The sequence below is a fragment of the Pleurodeles waltl genome, chromosome 10 (assembly GCF_031143425.1).
Source record: "Pleurodeles waltl isolate 20211129_DDA chromosome 10, aPleWal1.hap1.20221129, whole genome shotgun sequence".
Classification (NCBI taxonomy): Eukaryota; Metazoa; Chordata; class Amphibia; order Caudata; family Salamandridae; genus Pleurodeles; species Pleurodeles waltl.
In genome coordinates, this window is record NC_090449.1 from 158,181,021 (window position 1) to 158,198,892 (window position 17,872).

The following is a 17,872-nucleotide window of genomic DNA, read 5'->3' on the forward strand; positions in this document are numbered from 1 at the left end:
CTCCAAAAATGGCTCTGATAAAGTCCAACCTGACCCACAAGAAGTCCTGGCTAGTCAGGCAACTGTTAAGCCTGAGTGGGTGGCTCCCCAGCTAACAGAAGAAAGAGTGGAAGAAGGGTGTTTACTACAAGATGTGGTAACCCCCCACTCTAATACAGCAGACAGGCACCCTGAACCCAAAGAAGCCTGTAACTTAGCCCCTTCCCTTGTAGGTGAAGAGCTAAAGGTGTGGTTCTGGGCACTGACAGCTGTCAGTGGCCTCTGCTGGGTGTTAGCCTTTATGGCTGCACTATCCTTGGCATGGTGGTCTGACCCCATGCCAACTAACAAGTTAGGCCCCCTGACCCTGTTGGTCATGGTGGGGTTACTCCAGCTCTGGGTAACCTCTTTGGGTAAGCTAGGGGTGACCCTGGCTAAGATAAGATTAGCAGAGGTGGATACCTCGGACCTCAAAATAGAAAGAATGGGTGAAGACATAAAAAGCACAGACAAGAGGCAGTTCAGACTAGGTCCTATCACTGTGGAAGTGGGTCAGTTCTCCAGAGGGAATGACCTGAACAGGAGGATGTAAGGCAGAGTAGGCCCTGCAACAAACCAGCCATTTCCTCTACTCTTCCTCGCCTGACAGACTAGGAAGACTCTTCCAGCGTTGGCTGAGTCTCTTGGCCTGTGGGCTGGGGGGGGCTTGTGTAAAGAAATGGCTCCCTGTTGCAGTTACCCCCCACTTTTTGCCTGATACTGATGCTGACTTGACTGAGAAGTGTGCTAGGACCCTGCTAACCAGGCCCCAGCACCAGTGTTCTTTCACCTAAAATGTACCATTGTTTCCACAATTGGCACACCCTGGCATTCAGATAAGTCCCTTGTAACTGGTACCTCTGGTACCAAGGGCCCTGATGCCAGGGAAGGTCTCTAAGGGCTGTAGCATGTATTATGCCACCCTAGAGACCCCTCACTCAGCACAGACACACTGCTTACAAGCCTGTGTGTGCTGGTGAGAACAAAATGAGTAAGTCGACATGGCACTCCCCTCAGGGTGCCATGCCAGCCTCTCACTGCCTATGCAGTATAGGTAAGACACCCCTCTAGCAGGCCTTACAGCCCTAAGGCAGGGTGCACTATACCATAGGTGAGGGTACCAGTGCATGAGCACTGTGCCCCTACAGTGTCTAAGCAAAACCTTAGACATTGTAAGTGCAGGGTAGCCATAAGAGTGTATGGTCTGGGAGTCTGTTTTACACGAACTCCACAGCACCATAATGGCTACACTGAAAACTGGGAAGTTTGGTATCAAACTTCTCAGCACAATAAATGCACACTGATGCCAGTGTACATTTTATTGTAAAATACACCACAGAGGGCACCTTAGAGGTGCCCCCTGAAACTTAACCGACTATCTGTGTAGGCTGACTAGTTTTAGCAGCCTGCCACAAACCGAGACATGTTGCTGGCCCCATGGGGAGAGTGCCTTTGTCACTCTGAGGCCAGTAACAAAGCCTGCACTGGGTGGAGATGCTCACACCTCCCCCAGGCAGGAATTGTCACACCTGGCGGTGAGCCTCAAAGGCTCACCTCCTTTGTGCCAACCCAGCAGGACACTCCAGCTAGTGGAGTTGCCCGCCCCCTCCGGCCAGGCCCCACTTTTGGCGGCAAGGCCGGAGAAAATAATGAGAAAAACAAGGAGGAGTCACTGGCCAGTCAGGACAGCCCCTAAGGTGTCCTGAGCTGAAGTGACTCTAACTTTTAGAAATCCTCCATCTTGCAGATGGAGGATTCCCCCAATAGGGTTAGGATTGTGACCCCCTCCCCTTGGGAGGAGGCACAAAGAGGGTGTACCCACCCTCAGGGCTAGTAGCCATTGGCTACTAACCCCCCAGACCTAAACACGCCCTTAAATTTAGTATTTAAGGGCTACCCTGAACCCTAGAAAATTAGATTCCTGCAACTACAAGAAGAAGGACTGCCCAGCTGAAAAACCCCTGCAGCGGAAGACCAGAAGACGACAACTGCCTTGGCTCCAGAAACTCACCGGCCTGTCTCCTGCCTTCCAAAGATCCTGCTCATGCGACGCCTTCCAAAGGGACTAGCGACCCCGACATCCTCTGAGGACTGCCCCTGCTTCGAAAAGACAAGAAACTCCCGAGGACAGCGGACCTGCTCCAAGAAAAGCTGCAACTTTGTTTCCAGCAGCTTTAAAGAACCCTGCAAGCTCCCCGCAAGAAGCGTGAGACTTGCAACACTGCACCCGGCGACCCCGACTCGGCTGGTGGAGATCCGACACCTCAGGAGGGACCCCAGGACTACTCTGATACTGTGAGTACCAAAACCTGTCCCCCCTGAGCCCCCACAGCGCCGCCTGCAGAGGGAATCCCGAGGCTTCCCCTGACCGCGACTCTTTGAACCTAAAGTCCCGACGCCTGGGAGAGACCCTGCACCCGCAGCCCCCAGGACCTGAAGGACCGGACTTTCACTGGAGAAGTGACCCCCAGGAGTCCCTCTCCCTTGCCCAAGTGGAGGTTTCCCCGAGGAACCCCCCCCTTGCCTGCCTGCAGCGCTGAAGAGATCCCGAGATCTCTCATAGACTAACATTGCGAACCCGACGCTTGTTTCTACACTGCACCCGGCCGCCCCCGCGCCGCTGAGGGTGAAATTTCTGTGTGGACTTGTGTCCCCCCCGGTGCCCTACAAAACCCCCCTGGTCTGCTCTCCGAAGACGCGGGTACTTACCTGCAAGCAGACCGGAACCAGGGCACCCCCTTCTCTCCATTCTAGCCTATGTGTTTTGGGCACCACTTTGAACTCTGCACCTGACCGGCCCTGAGCTGCTGGTGTGGTGACTTTGGGGTTGCTCTGAACCCCCAACGGTGGGCTACCTTGGACCAAGAACTGAACCCTGTAAGTGTCTTACTTACCTGGTAAAACTAACAAATACTTACCTCCCCTAGGAACTGTGAAAATTGCACTAAGTGTCCACTTTTAAAACAGCTATTTGTCAATAACTTGAAAAGTATACATGCAATTTTGATGATTTGAAGTTCCTAAAGTACTTACCTGCAATACCTTTCGAATGAGATATTACATGTAGAATTTGAACCTGTGGTTCTTAAAATAAACTAAGAAAAGATATTTTTCTATATAAAAACCTATTGGCTGGATTTGTCTCTGAGTGTGTGTACCTCATTTATTGTCTATGTGTATGTACAACAAATGCTTAACACTACTCCTTGGATAAGCCTACTGCTCGACCACACTACCACAAAATAGAGCATTAGTATTATCTATTTTTACCACTATTTTACCTCTAAGGGGAACCCTTGGACTCTGTGCATGCTATTCCTTACTTTGAAATAGCACATACAGAGCCAGCTTCCTACACTAATGAAACTCGGTGTCTCTTGCTTAGTGCAAACAGTAAGAAACTCTAAAATCTTTCGTTTTACTTGTGCATTTTGCGATGGTACCTCGTAAATCACATTCTGAGCTCTGTTCTCCGTGTTATCAGTTAAGGAATGCACTTCCACTGCCAAAAAACCTGGCTCACACGGAGGCTCAGACTGGCTCACAGCTGTCTTAACCCCCTCATTACTGGAATGGGAAAAGACAGATTCTTCTAAAATAGCATTTTTATACATTTCAGCATTATCTTGCATTAATGTGTTCTTGCTAATTTGCTCACGTAAATTCTTATTTTCATGTTCTAACTGCCTACATCTCTCCTGCATTTTTCTGTAAGCAGATAAAAGTATCCAAACCCTTCTGTCAAAAGCAAGAGGAACATCATTGCTTCCAAAAGGCACATTTTCTAAATATGCTTTTTCACAGCAAGAAAACATGTTTCTCACAGCACCATCAGGCAGTTTAACTACACATGCATTTTCAAACATGGTCTGCCGTGCTTCTGTAATTCTCTACACAACAAAAACCAATTACACTTTTAAATTGTGCACGTAGAAATCCACAATTCGACTTTCAAGACTGCTGACTACGCCAAAATGTTCTGCTTTCCTACTTATCTCCTATCGGAGCTTACAGAACCTCTCTGGAATGCACTTCTGAGTTCAAAGAAGACCTTTATTGTTGTTAATTCTTCCCCACCCACAAGTTCTTGAGAGACAAATTAGTAGATTTCAAGCACAAAGTAGTCGCAGCAAGAAAACAAAATATATCACAGTACTTCTCAGTTGCAATGTACACAGCAAATATATAATATATTCAAAGCAAAGCATAAAAGTCCAAATTCATCACCGTATGAGCAAGTAGGACCTATCTTCAGCTTCATCTTTCTGGGGTCTGCAAGTTGATGACTCCGGTCAACTGCGAGAAAGAGATTATCTACCCACACGGGAGACTGGCAACTGACGTCTAGCTCCAGCCTGATGTCAAGCAGATTCGAATCTAACTCACTGCAGCCCAGAGTCATCCTTACAAAAGCGTGCCCCCTCCTCTCAGACTCGGGAAAACTACGCAAGCCTTTGGGGACTGGCCAGATCTCCTAGACTTCTCCTATTCCCAAGGCTGAGCAGAAAGGAAAACACCAAATGTACTCTCTCTTATCAGGTCTAGTCTGGTGTGAAGAAAACAGCTTGGTCCATCTTGTGGAAAAACATAGCTTGAAAAAACACAGACATCTGCGATGTTTCAACTGCAATGTCTAACTCCACGTCAAAGCCAATAGGCAGCTAACCTAAATATCAAATGTAATGTCTAATGTCATGTCAAAGCCAATAGGCAGCTGAGCTGAATACAAAATGTAATGTCTAATATCATTTCAAAGCCAATAGGCAGCTGAGCTGAATACAAAATGTAATGTCTAATATCATGTCAAAGCCAATAGGCAGCTAAACTGAATAGAGCATGTCAAAGCCAATAGACAGAATACAGAATGTAATGGCTAATGCCATGTCAAAGCCAATAGGCAGCTAAACTGAATACAGCATGTCAAAGCCAATAGGCAGAATACAGAATGTAATGGCTAATGCCAGGTCAAAGCCAATAGGCAGCTAAACTGAATACAGCATGTCAAAGCCAATAGGCAGAATACAGAATGTAATGGCTAATGCCATGTCAAAGCCAATAGGCGGCTAAACTGAATACAGAAAGTAATGGCTAATGCCATTTCACCAATAGGCAGCTGAACTGAATACAGAATGTAATGGTTAACTCCATGTTAAAGCCAATAGGCAGCTAAACTGAACAAAACATATAATGTGCTACTGGTGAACATTGAGCAACTAATATGCGTAGTGGTGAAACACAAAGTCATTGGTCAAACACAATTAATAGCATCACAGGTTCTCCTCATCCAAGAATAGTCGGATCACTCAAACTCAATAATCAATAACCATTATTATCAATACCCAATACTCAGTTAATAGATCAAACAACAATCAAGAATCAATAGTAATCAGTATTTGACACACCATGACCTTTCAGTCATGAATAACCACACCAGTTTACTAAAAGTTAATCAGTTTATTTTCCCTATATTAACAAAGCTAACACAATATAAGTAAGTCTTAAAATCAAATGGTATACATATACGACCATTACTAGCTGTCCATTGCGACGGAAGAAACGCAATTTACGCAATATCTGGATTATAATGCACTCGGTTATAGCAATGCAAATCACTAATATAAGCAACTGAATTTGACTAATTGTATACATCGGTCAGCATAACAAGATTTCAATTCAACATGGTGCATCAAGTGAATACCTCAACTAACTTCTAATTAGCATTGGCATGTGGGGCTTCATGCAAAACGAATTTAGTCAACACAAATTTAGAAAACCTCTAGCTTGGGCTCTGTCAAAATAAACAGTTGGTACCTAAGAAGGAAAACACAATGCATAATACAATTATCCTTTCATAATTACCAAATACAATCAGCATTCAAGGTAAGTCTTCGTCCTTCAGGTACCGGTTCGATCAGCATGGGGCAGATTTCAAAGGGGCAAAGGTAAAGCAGGTTTCCTTGCGGCAGCAAGGGAAATGGGGCAAAAGATACTGCATGGACAAGACAGGGCAAAATTAAAGTTTAAAGTCTCTAGGGTGAGAATTCTTAAAGTCTCTTTCTCTGCGACAGAGAAAAGGCATCAAAGTGTCATTTAAAATTGCGTCTTGAATCTGGCTTCAAAATGGCATCGAAGAAAATGGCTGAATTCTCTTTGTCCGGTGGGTTTAAGTAAGAAACGTTCCAAATTCTTCAGGGTCTTCCATTGGAGGGTTCATAGGGTGGCTTCCTTTTGACCATTGAATAGTGTCTTTCTCTTAGTACTCATTTATGCATAAGGTGTCCTTGGAGCCTTGGAACACAAGTTGCAACAAAGTTTGCCAATTATTTTTATATCAGTATCTTTATTGTCTGCACCTGCAGAAACTGACCTTGCTTCAAAGGGGATGAAACTAGCCTAGCACGAAACCTTGAGATAAGTGTATTAGTAATTTCTACTGGAAAAATACAACCTTAAAGTTAAAAATGCGTTTTTGTTAATACAAGTGAAAACCACGCAGTTAAAATTTGAGACCAGGCAACTAGGCCAAAGCCTCTGCTAAATTTAAGCTAAGCATTAACAGTTTCAACAAGAAAATCATAAAATACATTTGCAATTATGACTGATTTACTACATTGTCGATTCTTCATGATTAATTAAGCTCGTTTATAATAATGGCGAACAACCTTGTGGGCACATTTTCCCACATACATTATTTTTCTTTGCTAAAATCATACTACCTTATACGATTTTGTTACCTGATATATGAATATTTGTTAGTCTTTCATTTTCTGCTTCATCAATACTCAATGATCAAAGGTTGCTTTAACGATTACTTGGCTCTTAAACATCCAATAAGCTTGTTTCTTGTGCTACTCACCACCTTGTCTCCTCCCACATCTTTGGATAGCATGAAACATTTCTGAGAACATGGAACAGATGTAACTCTTCTCAATAGCTGTGGCTGTTCTTCCTACTCACACCAGTTAACAGAGGGTACACTTATATTAACTGTTAAAATCAGTGGCAGACGCCGCATATGTCAAGGGGGGCGGGGGTGACAAAGGGGATGGGGTAAACAGAAAAAAAAAAAACACCAGTTCTCCTCGTCATCGCCGCCTTCCGCCACATCATGCTGCTTCGCTTGTAGCTCCTCTTCATCTGGTGTCCCAGCATTCACTGGGATACCGGCACAGGCTCCCCAGCAATCCTAAACATAGCATGAAAGTTGCGTCAGAATTGGTCTGAGCAGCTCCGACTGCCGCTCAGGCACAAGCCTGGGGTCTGTGCTGTTTCTCCAGCCCGCTGTGTATACAGCCAGGTTGGAGAAACCTAAGTGCGCATGTGTGTTTGGCCAGACTGAGAAGGCCTGCCAAACACACATGCACACTTAGTGCACTCTCCCCTCCTCCCCTGTCCCACCTCCTGTGGCCCAGCCCCGCACCTCCCTGTCCACACTGCTGGCTAAGCCAGCAGATGAATAATATTCATCCAGTAGATGAATAAGCATCCACCCCTGCGACACCCCTCCGCCACTGTGAGGGAGGCCTCCTGGTTAAAATACATGTTGAACGTAACTGCAGCAGAAAACTACACAATGCTTCTGTATAAATAAGATAAAACAACTCTATATCCAATAATATAGTTGGAGCTCTTAGCAGTGGCCACAGGAACATAACTCAGGCCAGACAAACCTACTCACAATTTTACTTTAAACAGCCCTAACACAGTGCTTATCAGTTTGTGAAAACATCACAATTTATTTCAAATTTTTAGAGTTTTTAAACTGAAAATCGGATCCATCATAACATAACGTTCCCCTCCAAAATCTCTGAAAAACTGAATTCAGACTGCGATGGGAATAACTTTGCCAAAGAGTGTTGGAAATTTTAGAAGAAAAAAGTCTTGTATCTCACGTACAGTATTACTATTTAACAAAATAAGTGGCAATTGATGTGAAAAAACACTTAGGTCCTTATTATGAGTTCGTTTGATTTAGAAGGGCGGACCCTGCTGATCTTCCTGCAGCTAAATTGCAAATTATTTCTCCCAGACCTAGAAATATGGGTCCAATTCTGCATGTTTTCCCCCTACCGGTTGAAAAAAAAAATAACCCAAAATAGCAAGCATTTATCACGTTCTAGAGGTAGATGGTAAATATGTTGCTAATGTTTTAATGTTTTGAGACCTAACTTCCGGTACCGGGTGGGGGGCTGAGGGAAGGTTTGAGTAGGTTAGAGGTTATTTTATGCTGCTCCCCTTATGTTGCCTTTAGAGAGCAGGTGAGGACCAGGTACATCAGCTGCCTGAAGCCTCACAGCTGTAAGCAATAGTCCGGGGACTGGTGTCTCTGGGTCCAAAATGATCAGATCCAGAGTTCCCAGGCCCAATTATCCTGGGCCCATAGGCACCACGAAAGATAGAGTGGCCTGGAATGGAATACCCCTGGAATTCCACTCCGAGACACCCATAATCAGGGCCTGAGACTCAATTAACGCACTCATGGATACATTTATGATAATTTAAATTAAATAGTTTATTTTTTGCTCTCTCTAGGCAAGTGCACAATGTGGGAATTAAGCTATGATTTTACAACAGGTTTTCCATTGTGTTTCAGACGTACATTGGGAGTATCCTGGTATCAGTGAACCCCTATACAATGTACAACATTTATGGAACCGATCAAGTGTTGCAGTATGAAGGAAGAGCCTTAGGTGAAAATCCGCCGTAAGTATTGTAGGTTACAGCTACTGCATTTTTTGTCTGTCTCTTGCCCACATTTAAGGATGAATATTAGGAATTTTGGGAAGCACGTGAGAAAACTGTGATTTTAAGAGGATTCAATTTCACAATGCCATGCTTGTCGACCTTAAAGTACTCCAGCCAAGGAGATGTTGAGGGGTTCCTGATTGAGATATCTTTACCTCCCACTGACATGCATCTGTAAGAATTAACTTTTTCATGTAATGAGTGTGCCAAACTGTAGTCATTTTTATTTTCAGATTAAATAGTATTCCTTTCTGGCAATTCTGCCTTCAGTGCAAATTTCTAAACCCTCAGCAATGCCTCTATCTTTTGTCCCATTGGCAGTGGTAAAGGCACACTGCTCTACTGCACACGTGTTGTTGAACAGGTGGGATAATTATAGCAGAGACACGCGCATAAATGATATTAAAATGGGTAAATAGTGAAATCTCCTCAGCCTCGGGTCAATAGACCATTTGACCACATAGTGCAGTATAAATCTATTTTTATCTTAACCTAATTTAAAAGGAACCGTGCATTGCAACTGTTTTGTTAGTGGATCATATGCAATACACTTTTAAATGTCTTTCTACATTTACTTTATACTGGGAGAACATGAGTATGATCTAATATCAGATACATATCTTGAGATCACTTGCACTGGCTGCCATACAGACAAAATTGACTAAAACTAATTTTCTGAAATATTTTTTTCTAGGACTGATAAAATATCGTTACTTTATTCAGAAGGATCATTAGTAACATTTATCAGTGGTTAACTTGTGACATTGCTGTCCCTGGAACCTTGATAACTGTGCCCCCCTCCTAATTTGTTTACTCGATAAGTTTGATTCTGTGAAATCCCTTAGCCTGCCTCAATTTGTCAAAAATATTTGTCATTATGTGTATTGAACATTATACATAATCTTTTGTAATTTCATTGCTCAAATATTTACACAGCGACTTTTTGCATAATTATTTACCCAGTCATTAAGAAAGGTATACAAGACACAAATCTACTCCTTATAAACTTAGCTAGTTGGAAATGATGCGTACGATAACCCTGTTCCAGAGGCTCTTTCCAGTATTTCTTCCTTTAACTTCAAGTTGCTGATGCTCCTTTGATGGCCATATCTAGATGCCCGTGGTTTCTGTAAGAATTACATTTGCCTTCTATGGTAATAATTATGCCTGTAAAGTGTATCCACCATACTGTAGAGTGCTGGGAGTTGTGTCAAAATAAATTAGGAAGACAGCCTTGGTGCAAGTTATGAATAGTATAAATTGTAGGTGCTAGGGTATTATCATAAATTCTCAGTCTGTGCCCACATGTTGACACAGGGCTCAACAAATATTCCAAATGCACTCACACTAATCCAAAAAAAAAAGGTTGCACTTTTTTTCTTAATCAGATGCTGAGTCTATATGAGTGAGATTTGAACAGCATAACATAGACCCTACAGAATCTCTGGATTTTAGGGTGTCTCATGTTGGTGTTCTAACCCAATACCCTAACTCCAAAGCTTATATTCCACTTTTGCACACTCCCTCAAACCAAGCTGTTCTCTACTTGTGGCGCAGACGGACGAGAACCCGATCTATGAACAACACTGTTAATTGTGGGAGGTCTCTGCATTTTCTATATTCTTTTGGATCAAATAGATATATTTGATATTGGATGGGGAAAAGACTGGCAGTAGCCTACCAGCTCATGGAAACTTGTTGCTCATGGCAGTGGGGTGATTTTAGAAATCAGTTATTCCTTTCCTCATCCATGTGATCAGGTTAGCTGATAGTGTGGTCACTCTCTTAGCCAAACACAGCATGGAACAGAGTGGAACTTTGAATAGTAAATTACAAGATAACCTATTGATGGGTTGGAGTAGAGTTATGGGGTATGGAGCATGACCCATGGGCAAAGAAGAACACTTGTTACGCCTGAAAATATAAATGTGAAGATGAGAGTTTTTGCGCCAAGAAAGTGATTGGCAACATGATTTTGTGAATCAAACAAGGTAAAACCTCAATACTCATTAGAAGTCCAATCTTTGCAGGCTTACAAGAAAAGAAGCCACAAAGATTCAAATCTGGTCCAATCTTTTAAAAGACGACTGCCATTTCTTTATACAAGGTTAACAGAAATAGACAGTCTTAATTCGTAATAACCAGTCCTTCGTATATCAAAAGCACTTATCGACAGCCAACACCTGTTTTGTCACACCATCATGTTCCAGAGACAAGAGTAATTGGATATCTCTTATGTCCCTGATGGTTCTGTTGCATTTTGTTTGTGAATTGTTAATATAAGTATTGGAACAAGGTTTATCCAAGAAATATTTCTTCAGTTTCAAACACCGTACAAATCTAAAAAGATCAATATGTAGTCTGGCATGGAAGTAGGACAAAAGTCCAAACCCTTGATTAATACATTTATTTGGTCAGTAGATAGTGATATAGTAGAGAAGTTAAACACCTGTACGTTATCAAGGTTGGGGGCAACAGTGGAAACAACAGATGCCATGGGTCATTCTCTCATGTCCTTTGATCACGAGATACAGATCTTGTAACCATCCCCTCCCTTTTGTTTACTTCTACTGTTTTTTCCACCCCTCCTGGTCTTCTGGTATTTTTGTTAAACTTGTAGTTCTTCCTTGCCCTTTCTTGTACCTTTCCAGTTCTTCTAAAAAAGAAGAATATGTACCTCTTGTTGTTGGTATTGTGGTCAAAGCCACCACCTGTGGAAGGTCGGTACCCCCACTCAGTGGCGGCTCGCTGGAGGAAAAAGGGGCAGGTGGAACGTGGCGCCAGGGGAAAGGGGGTTTAGGGTTGCGACAAAATTGAAAATTCAAGAATAAAAAAACTTACCTGTCTCGCCGTGCCGCACCACCCCGCTCCACTTTGCTGTTCTCACTGCAAGCACAGGTTCCCAGAATGCCCTACATCCAATCCTATCACTGCTTTCGCACTGCTGGCAGCATGAAAGCAGGGGTAGAATTGGACGGAGCGCCTAGCGAGGGCGCTCCATGGCAGAGTGGTAGCCTCTGCCTGCTCTCTCCAATACGGCAGTACAGTGTCGGGTTGGAGAGAGCCTTGTGCTCATGTGTGTTTGGCCGGCCTAAGACGGCCAGCCAAACATACATGCACACTGAGGAGGAGTGCTGTGCACTCCCCTTCTGTCCCTTTCATGCCCTTAGCCCTGCCCCTTTTATGAAAAAAACATAATACACATAGTTTAGTATGGTTTTATCGTAAACGTTTTGCAGCTGCTGCTGCTGGCGGGGGGGGGTAACGCACCTCCACAATAGCGGAGGAGGCGTCCCTGCCCCCACTTGAAATACTACAGACATCAGTCACACTATTGGAGGTGGACATATTCATATTGCCTTCTTTAGGTGTGGTCGATTGAGAGGTAATTTTGACATAATTGAATTTCTGGGCAAATGTAAAAACACAACCATTGCATTTGTCGCTGTCATCCCTTCTATGTTTTTTTAGCTTCTTCTCTTTCGTATGCAATTGGTGCGCTTTCATACTTCCTTAAGAATATTATAATTTTTGTCAGTGGCTTCTGACAAATTTAGGGCCAGATGTACCAAAGGATTTTACCCATTCTGTGTCTATGGGAAAAAGCTTGCGTACATATGGCCCTTAGATTCTTAATTCCTTGTTCCAGTGTAGCAATCTCTACTAAATGTTTTTCCTTTTTGGCATGTCTAATTAGAAGATTTATCATGCAGACAGAACATGACAATTAAATGTTCCCATTCCCCCAATAAATCTGGGACCAAGTCATTAAAGACAGGAAACAAATTACCCAGAGTCGCCAAGTGACTTGGTTTAATTCTTAGTATCTGTTCAGGGTGGTGGTATCTCACCATCGGGAGAGCTTCTGTTTTTTGAGGCATTCAATTTTAATTAATTTTTGTTTCAGACCCTTCTGTTTAACTCTACTTTGGGCCATACATTTTCCTTGGCTACTTTTTCAAACATATTTGGTGCACTGCTTCGATTAATCTCTGTATCACTGGTACCATAGTCAAGCATTTCGGTGTTGGTATGGTGATTGGTTTGTAAGGATGTCCTGTCTTATATAATGTAACGTAATTTCCTTTATACCTAATGTATACTCTATACTTTGCATCCTTGAAAAAGTCACATGGTGTGATGAAACACATGTTGGCTGTCGATGACTGCATTTGATAAATGAAAGACTGGTTATTACCGGACTAAGACTGCTGATGTCTTTTAACCTTGTATGAAGAAACAGCAGTTGTCTATTAAAAGATTGGACCAGATTTGAATTTTTGTGACTTCTTTTCGTGTCCTAGTGGGGCCGCCCATTTCAGAACAGTGTACTTTGATGTAAAGTGTTCTTTTCTTATAAACCTGCAAAGATTGGACTTCTAATGAGTGCTGTGGTTTTACCGTGTTCTATTTATCAGTTGTACTCTATTGAGTACACGTCTATGCCTTGGGGTGGTAGGGCATAGTTAACCATTCAGTACCAATCTTACATGTTTGGTTGAACATAACTACCATTTCATTCATGTTACTGAATGACACTCACAGGATGTGCAGTTGATGCAACTACTACTACGCTCTTCTTTGTTTTGTATGATTTTGTGAATATTAGAGGTTGAAATGACAAGTGCTGGCAGCCACGGGGATAGAGTGTGAAAAAAAGAGTATAGGTAAAAATTACAATACAGTTTTGCACAGATGATGACAAAGGGGAGAACATAGTTGAATTCAAGAATGTGGTTCATTAAGAATTTGGTTTTCTCAGGGTAGAGGTGCTGAAAAGTTCCAGGTCTTCACTCGAGTGCAATAAATCTAAGACCAAACTTTGACCTGGACCTTTACCATTCTTTACCACAAGCTCCTATGCCTATAGAACTAAGAGCTCAGGGACAAACCCTAACTCACTAGAAATGTGCACTATGTTAAACTCGTTCTTTCTTTTACAGGCACCTTTTTGCTATTGCTAATGTTGCCTACACCAAAATGATGGATGCCAAACACAACCAGTGCATTATTATCAGGTGAGAATATGAAAAGAGAACTTATGTGTCCCTATTTATTTTATTTTTAGTTATTAGTTTTCTGTAGGGTGAACACGGCCCTAAGCTATTGGATTTCTTTACAATTGAAAGAATATGAACAGCACAAATTCAGAAGTAAGTTAAGAGTACACACTAGACTAAAATAAAATTGAGAATGTGAAAAAAAATCCAGTCATGTAGCTAAATGTGAGACTGAGTGTGTGTGATATACAAAATAACAACGCATGCATTAACCATGCATGTGCCTTTATGACACATTTTTTACAAGAATGCTTACCATGTATATGCCTTTACTATGCATGCTTTTATATATATATAGCCCCTACCCAACCCTAAACCCTAAAAGTACCCTTACTATCCATGCCTCTACCCAACTCTAAGCCCTATACCCCTATTCACCCAAAAATCTAAAAACAGCCTTACAACCCAAACCCTTAACCACCCCTAAACCCTAAAACAACCCATATCACCCTAATATCTCCCTATATCCATACCAACCTCTACACCCATAAAAAAATATATATATATATATATATATATATATATATATATATATATATACATATATATATGTGTATATATTTGTATATATATATATATATTTCACTTAAAAAGCAAAGGTTACAGAAACATTATAGTAATGCTCACATTTCCAACGTACAAAATCATAGAACTTAAGCAGTTATAGATAGAGCTGTTTTCAAGTAACTATAACTCATCCCCTAAGGTAACTATAATGCGCGCCAATGTCATGCACAGTTTCCTCATTCATAATTTTATTGGAAATATTGCAGTGATAATTTCAAGTGATGCCATAGAAGATGTCATGACTGGTGTAATATATGGGTTGTAGCAGTACATGGCAAGGGGGCGAGGTATAGTTTCCTTAGAGCACAAGTTATAGTTACTTGAAATAACTCTAACTCTAACTGCTGAATTACTATGGTTTTGTATATTTGAAATGTGATCCTAACTATAACATCCCTGTAATCTTTGGTTTTTAAGTGAATTACTATGTTTTTTTATTCTATTTCCTAACTATAACGTCCCTGTAACCTTTGTTTTTTTTCAGTGTTTTTTTTCGACGTTAAGTAATTTTAATTACTTTATGTTAATCCAACCACTGCCGTGCATGCCCTATAACCACCCACCCCCATGCAACGCATAGCCTTTAGTCGTGTGTGATGTCGGTTGGCTGCAGGCTACTCCCTATAACCACCCAACCCCATGCCATTCATGAAGAGCTTCTTTATTTGGTGGAGATGTGATCAAATTCCTATGATCTGGAACATGCCTCCAAAATTGGTGAGGAAAGCGCTTGGGGGTCCTTTTAGTAAGCTATCCATCATCCTGGGAAAATAGCAGGAAGACGCTGCATACCACTAATGTATATGGGGTGGTGTAAGAAAAGGCAGAGCTTCTAAGCCATTATTCATATTTGTACTTTTTAAAAGGGAGAACACAATCTCCATTCTCAGCAGCAGGACAAGAAAGAACCCTCTCATCACAGTGACTACATGAGATATTACACTCAGAAAAAGCAAGGATGCAAACAACTCCATCAAGGACTACAGATAACTTTTCAAGATGGAAATGCAGAGAAAAAATACACTTGCTTTGCCTTGACCATGCACATGAAATTAGGATGATTAGTACTTTACAGAAGTGGAGCTTCAAATTGGACACCTGATTTGTTTTTATCTGCAAATGCTTCCCGTGAGGTTTAATTTCTGTGAAATAAGCATCATGCCAGGATGAATCCTTCCCTCTTGTTCATCCAAGTAGAGGCACTGTTTTGAGCAGAATGTCTACCCAACCGGAGTACTTTTAACTGGCTAATTAGTAAGTGCTACTTTGTAGGGTATATGTACAGTGCATCTCCTACACTACATTGTGTAAAGGATGCCGAGGGAATGTCTCCAGTGACTTTGTGTGGCTGTAACTTTAACAATGTTACGACATAGCTCCCGCATGCAGGGAGCTGTTGGAAATGCAGCTCTCTGCGTGCAGGAGCAATACTTTCATCTCTTTCCTTACCCGCATGTCTGTGGGCAGGGAAAAAGATAAAAACTCTGCTTCCAGCAAGCAGGACCATTTTGACAACTCCCGCTTGCTGGAAGCGGAGTGTTTGCTTTTTATTTAGGGTAACCATCACAGGTCCTGCCAAGCAAAAGCAAACAGCAGTCCTCTGAGGGTGGGCACCTCAGGAGATAGCAGGAGCAGGCCCTGGAGGTTGGCAGTCCCCAGAGCTGTATATGGCCCTGGAGGGGGGCCACGCAGCCCTCCATATATTTATTTTTAATCTAGCCCCAGTGAGGTGGTGGTCCTCGGTGCTCTTTAGAGCCCTTCGGGGGGGCATTTAATTTGCGTGACCTGGGTCCTGGCCCACCCGAGTATAAATTAGGAACAAGCACAGGAGACCGTGCTTGTTTTTTTTGTTTTTTAAAAAATTTCTGCAGATCTGCGAATCCTCTGCCCATTTTATCGTAAATTCAAAAACAAAATGCCTTTTTTGCCCCGGTAGAGTCCCGGGGGAATCCCAGCACCAAGGCCAGTGGGTTTGGTATTCCCACCCTCTCCCCTTTTCTTTTTTTTATGTTTTCTTTTCATACTCCCCAAAATGGCTGCCAACACTTCCTGGCTGAAGTGTTAGCAGCCAATCAGATATCCGCAGCTGAGCCTCTGCATCCATAGATATCTATATTTCTTTTTCCTTCAATATCTCTTAAACCAATGAACAGATTTACACCAAATCACAAAAAGCCACAATCTGTGCTCCACGACCTAGGTTCCTGACACATTTGGTGTAATTCTGTTCAGCAGGTCGGGCTGTAGTCATGTCTAAAGACCCTATGGGAAAATGCATGGGGAATACACGTTTTGGGATTCCCCCCTTTTTCTTAGCCCCTGCTGGACGGATCACCTCAAATTTTTAAGACAGCAACTGAACTGACTGTCGTATTAGTTATGAAAATTTCGTGATGGTTCATCAATGGGCGCTGCAAGGGCGTTATTCCCTAAACAAAAAAACGCTTTTCCAATGAAAGCTAGGTCCTAACCATAACTACCCACTGGCGACCGCCAGTATACAAATCTATCTATCTATCTATCTATCTATCTATCTATCTATCTATCTATCTATCTATCTATCTATCTATCTATCTATCTATCTATCAACACACGGTATCCGATAATTCTAGATACGCCTGGACACAGCAGACGTTGCTCACAAGTGCTTTAATGGCGGCTTCTCCCCAAGACGTTTCGGCCCAGCCGGGCCTTGCCTTGATCACGGGTATAGAATTATATATATATCCATATATATATATATCTATATATATATATATATATATACTCACACACACACACACTACACACTTATATTTACCTTAACTATACTTACCATGCATGGTAAAGCCATGTGTGATAAAGCATATGCATGTTAAAAAGTTGCATTGTAAAGGCTGCGTGGCAACTACGAAAAGAATGTTTCCTGTGTGTGTGGGTGTGGGTGTGCGCATGGGTGCCCATGCACACATGTATAGTATGCCTACCCTGCAATAGACTGATTGATCTTTACTCTTTAAAATGTCTATCTTACTCTTGCTATCCCTCCTGTGGGGCAAAGCTTAGCCTATCTATCCGGTGTTCTTAGTGGAAGCCACAGAAAGTAAATACATTCCTGTACCAGATGCATGGCGACTGGAGGTTAAGTCCTTCCACTGAACACTGGAGACCAGAAGATATGTGTCAATTTTACCGTAAATTGAGACCACACCTCTGTGACCCATTGCGACTGAGGCTTCACATCTAGCCACGCCGCTGTGACCCTTGGTGTCTGAATCTTCACATGTGTGTCCATTTGAAATTGAGGCCTCTTTTTTGTTACTGTTGAAGAGTTGATGCTGTCTTGCCAGCTTCCTGGTGACTGTGGCCTTAAGCGTGTGATTTCTAGATATGAAGGCTTCACGCATGTGGTCTCTGGAAACTGAGGCCTTGCACTTGTGACTCTTGGAGTCCAGGAACTTACCTATGTGTTCTATGGAAACTGAGGCTTTCCCTATTTTACT

The 17,872-nt window shown here is 42.4% G+C and overlaps 1 protein-coding gene across 1 annotated transcript in view; it reads left to right on the forward strand.

The window, feature by feature from the left end:
* MYO15A (myosin XVA) overlaps window positions 1-17,872 on the forward strand; it is a 761,224-nt gene that overhangs the window by 77,775 nt on the left and 665,577 nt on the right. Inside the window, exons 5-6 of the mRNA XM_069212299.1 lie at window positions 8,612-8,721; window positions 13,707-13,781. Coding sequence (XP_069068400.1) covers window positions 8,612-8,721; window positions 13,707-13,781 — 185 coding nt within the window. The remainder of the gene's footprint in view (window positions 1-8,611; window positions 8,722-13,706; window positions 13,782-17,872) is intronic.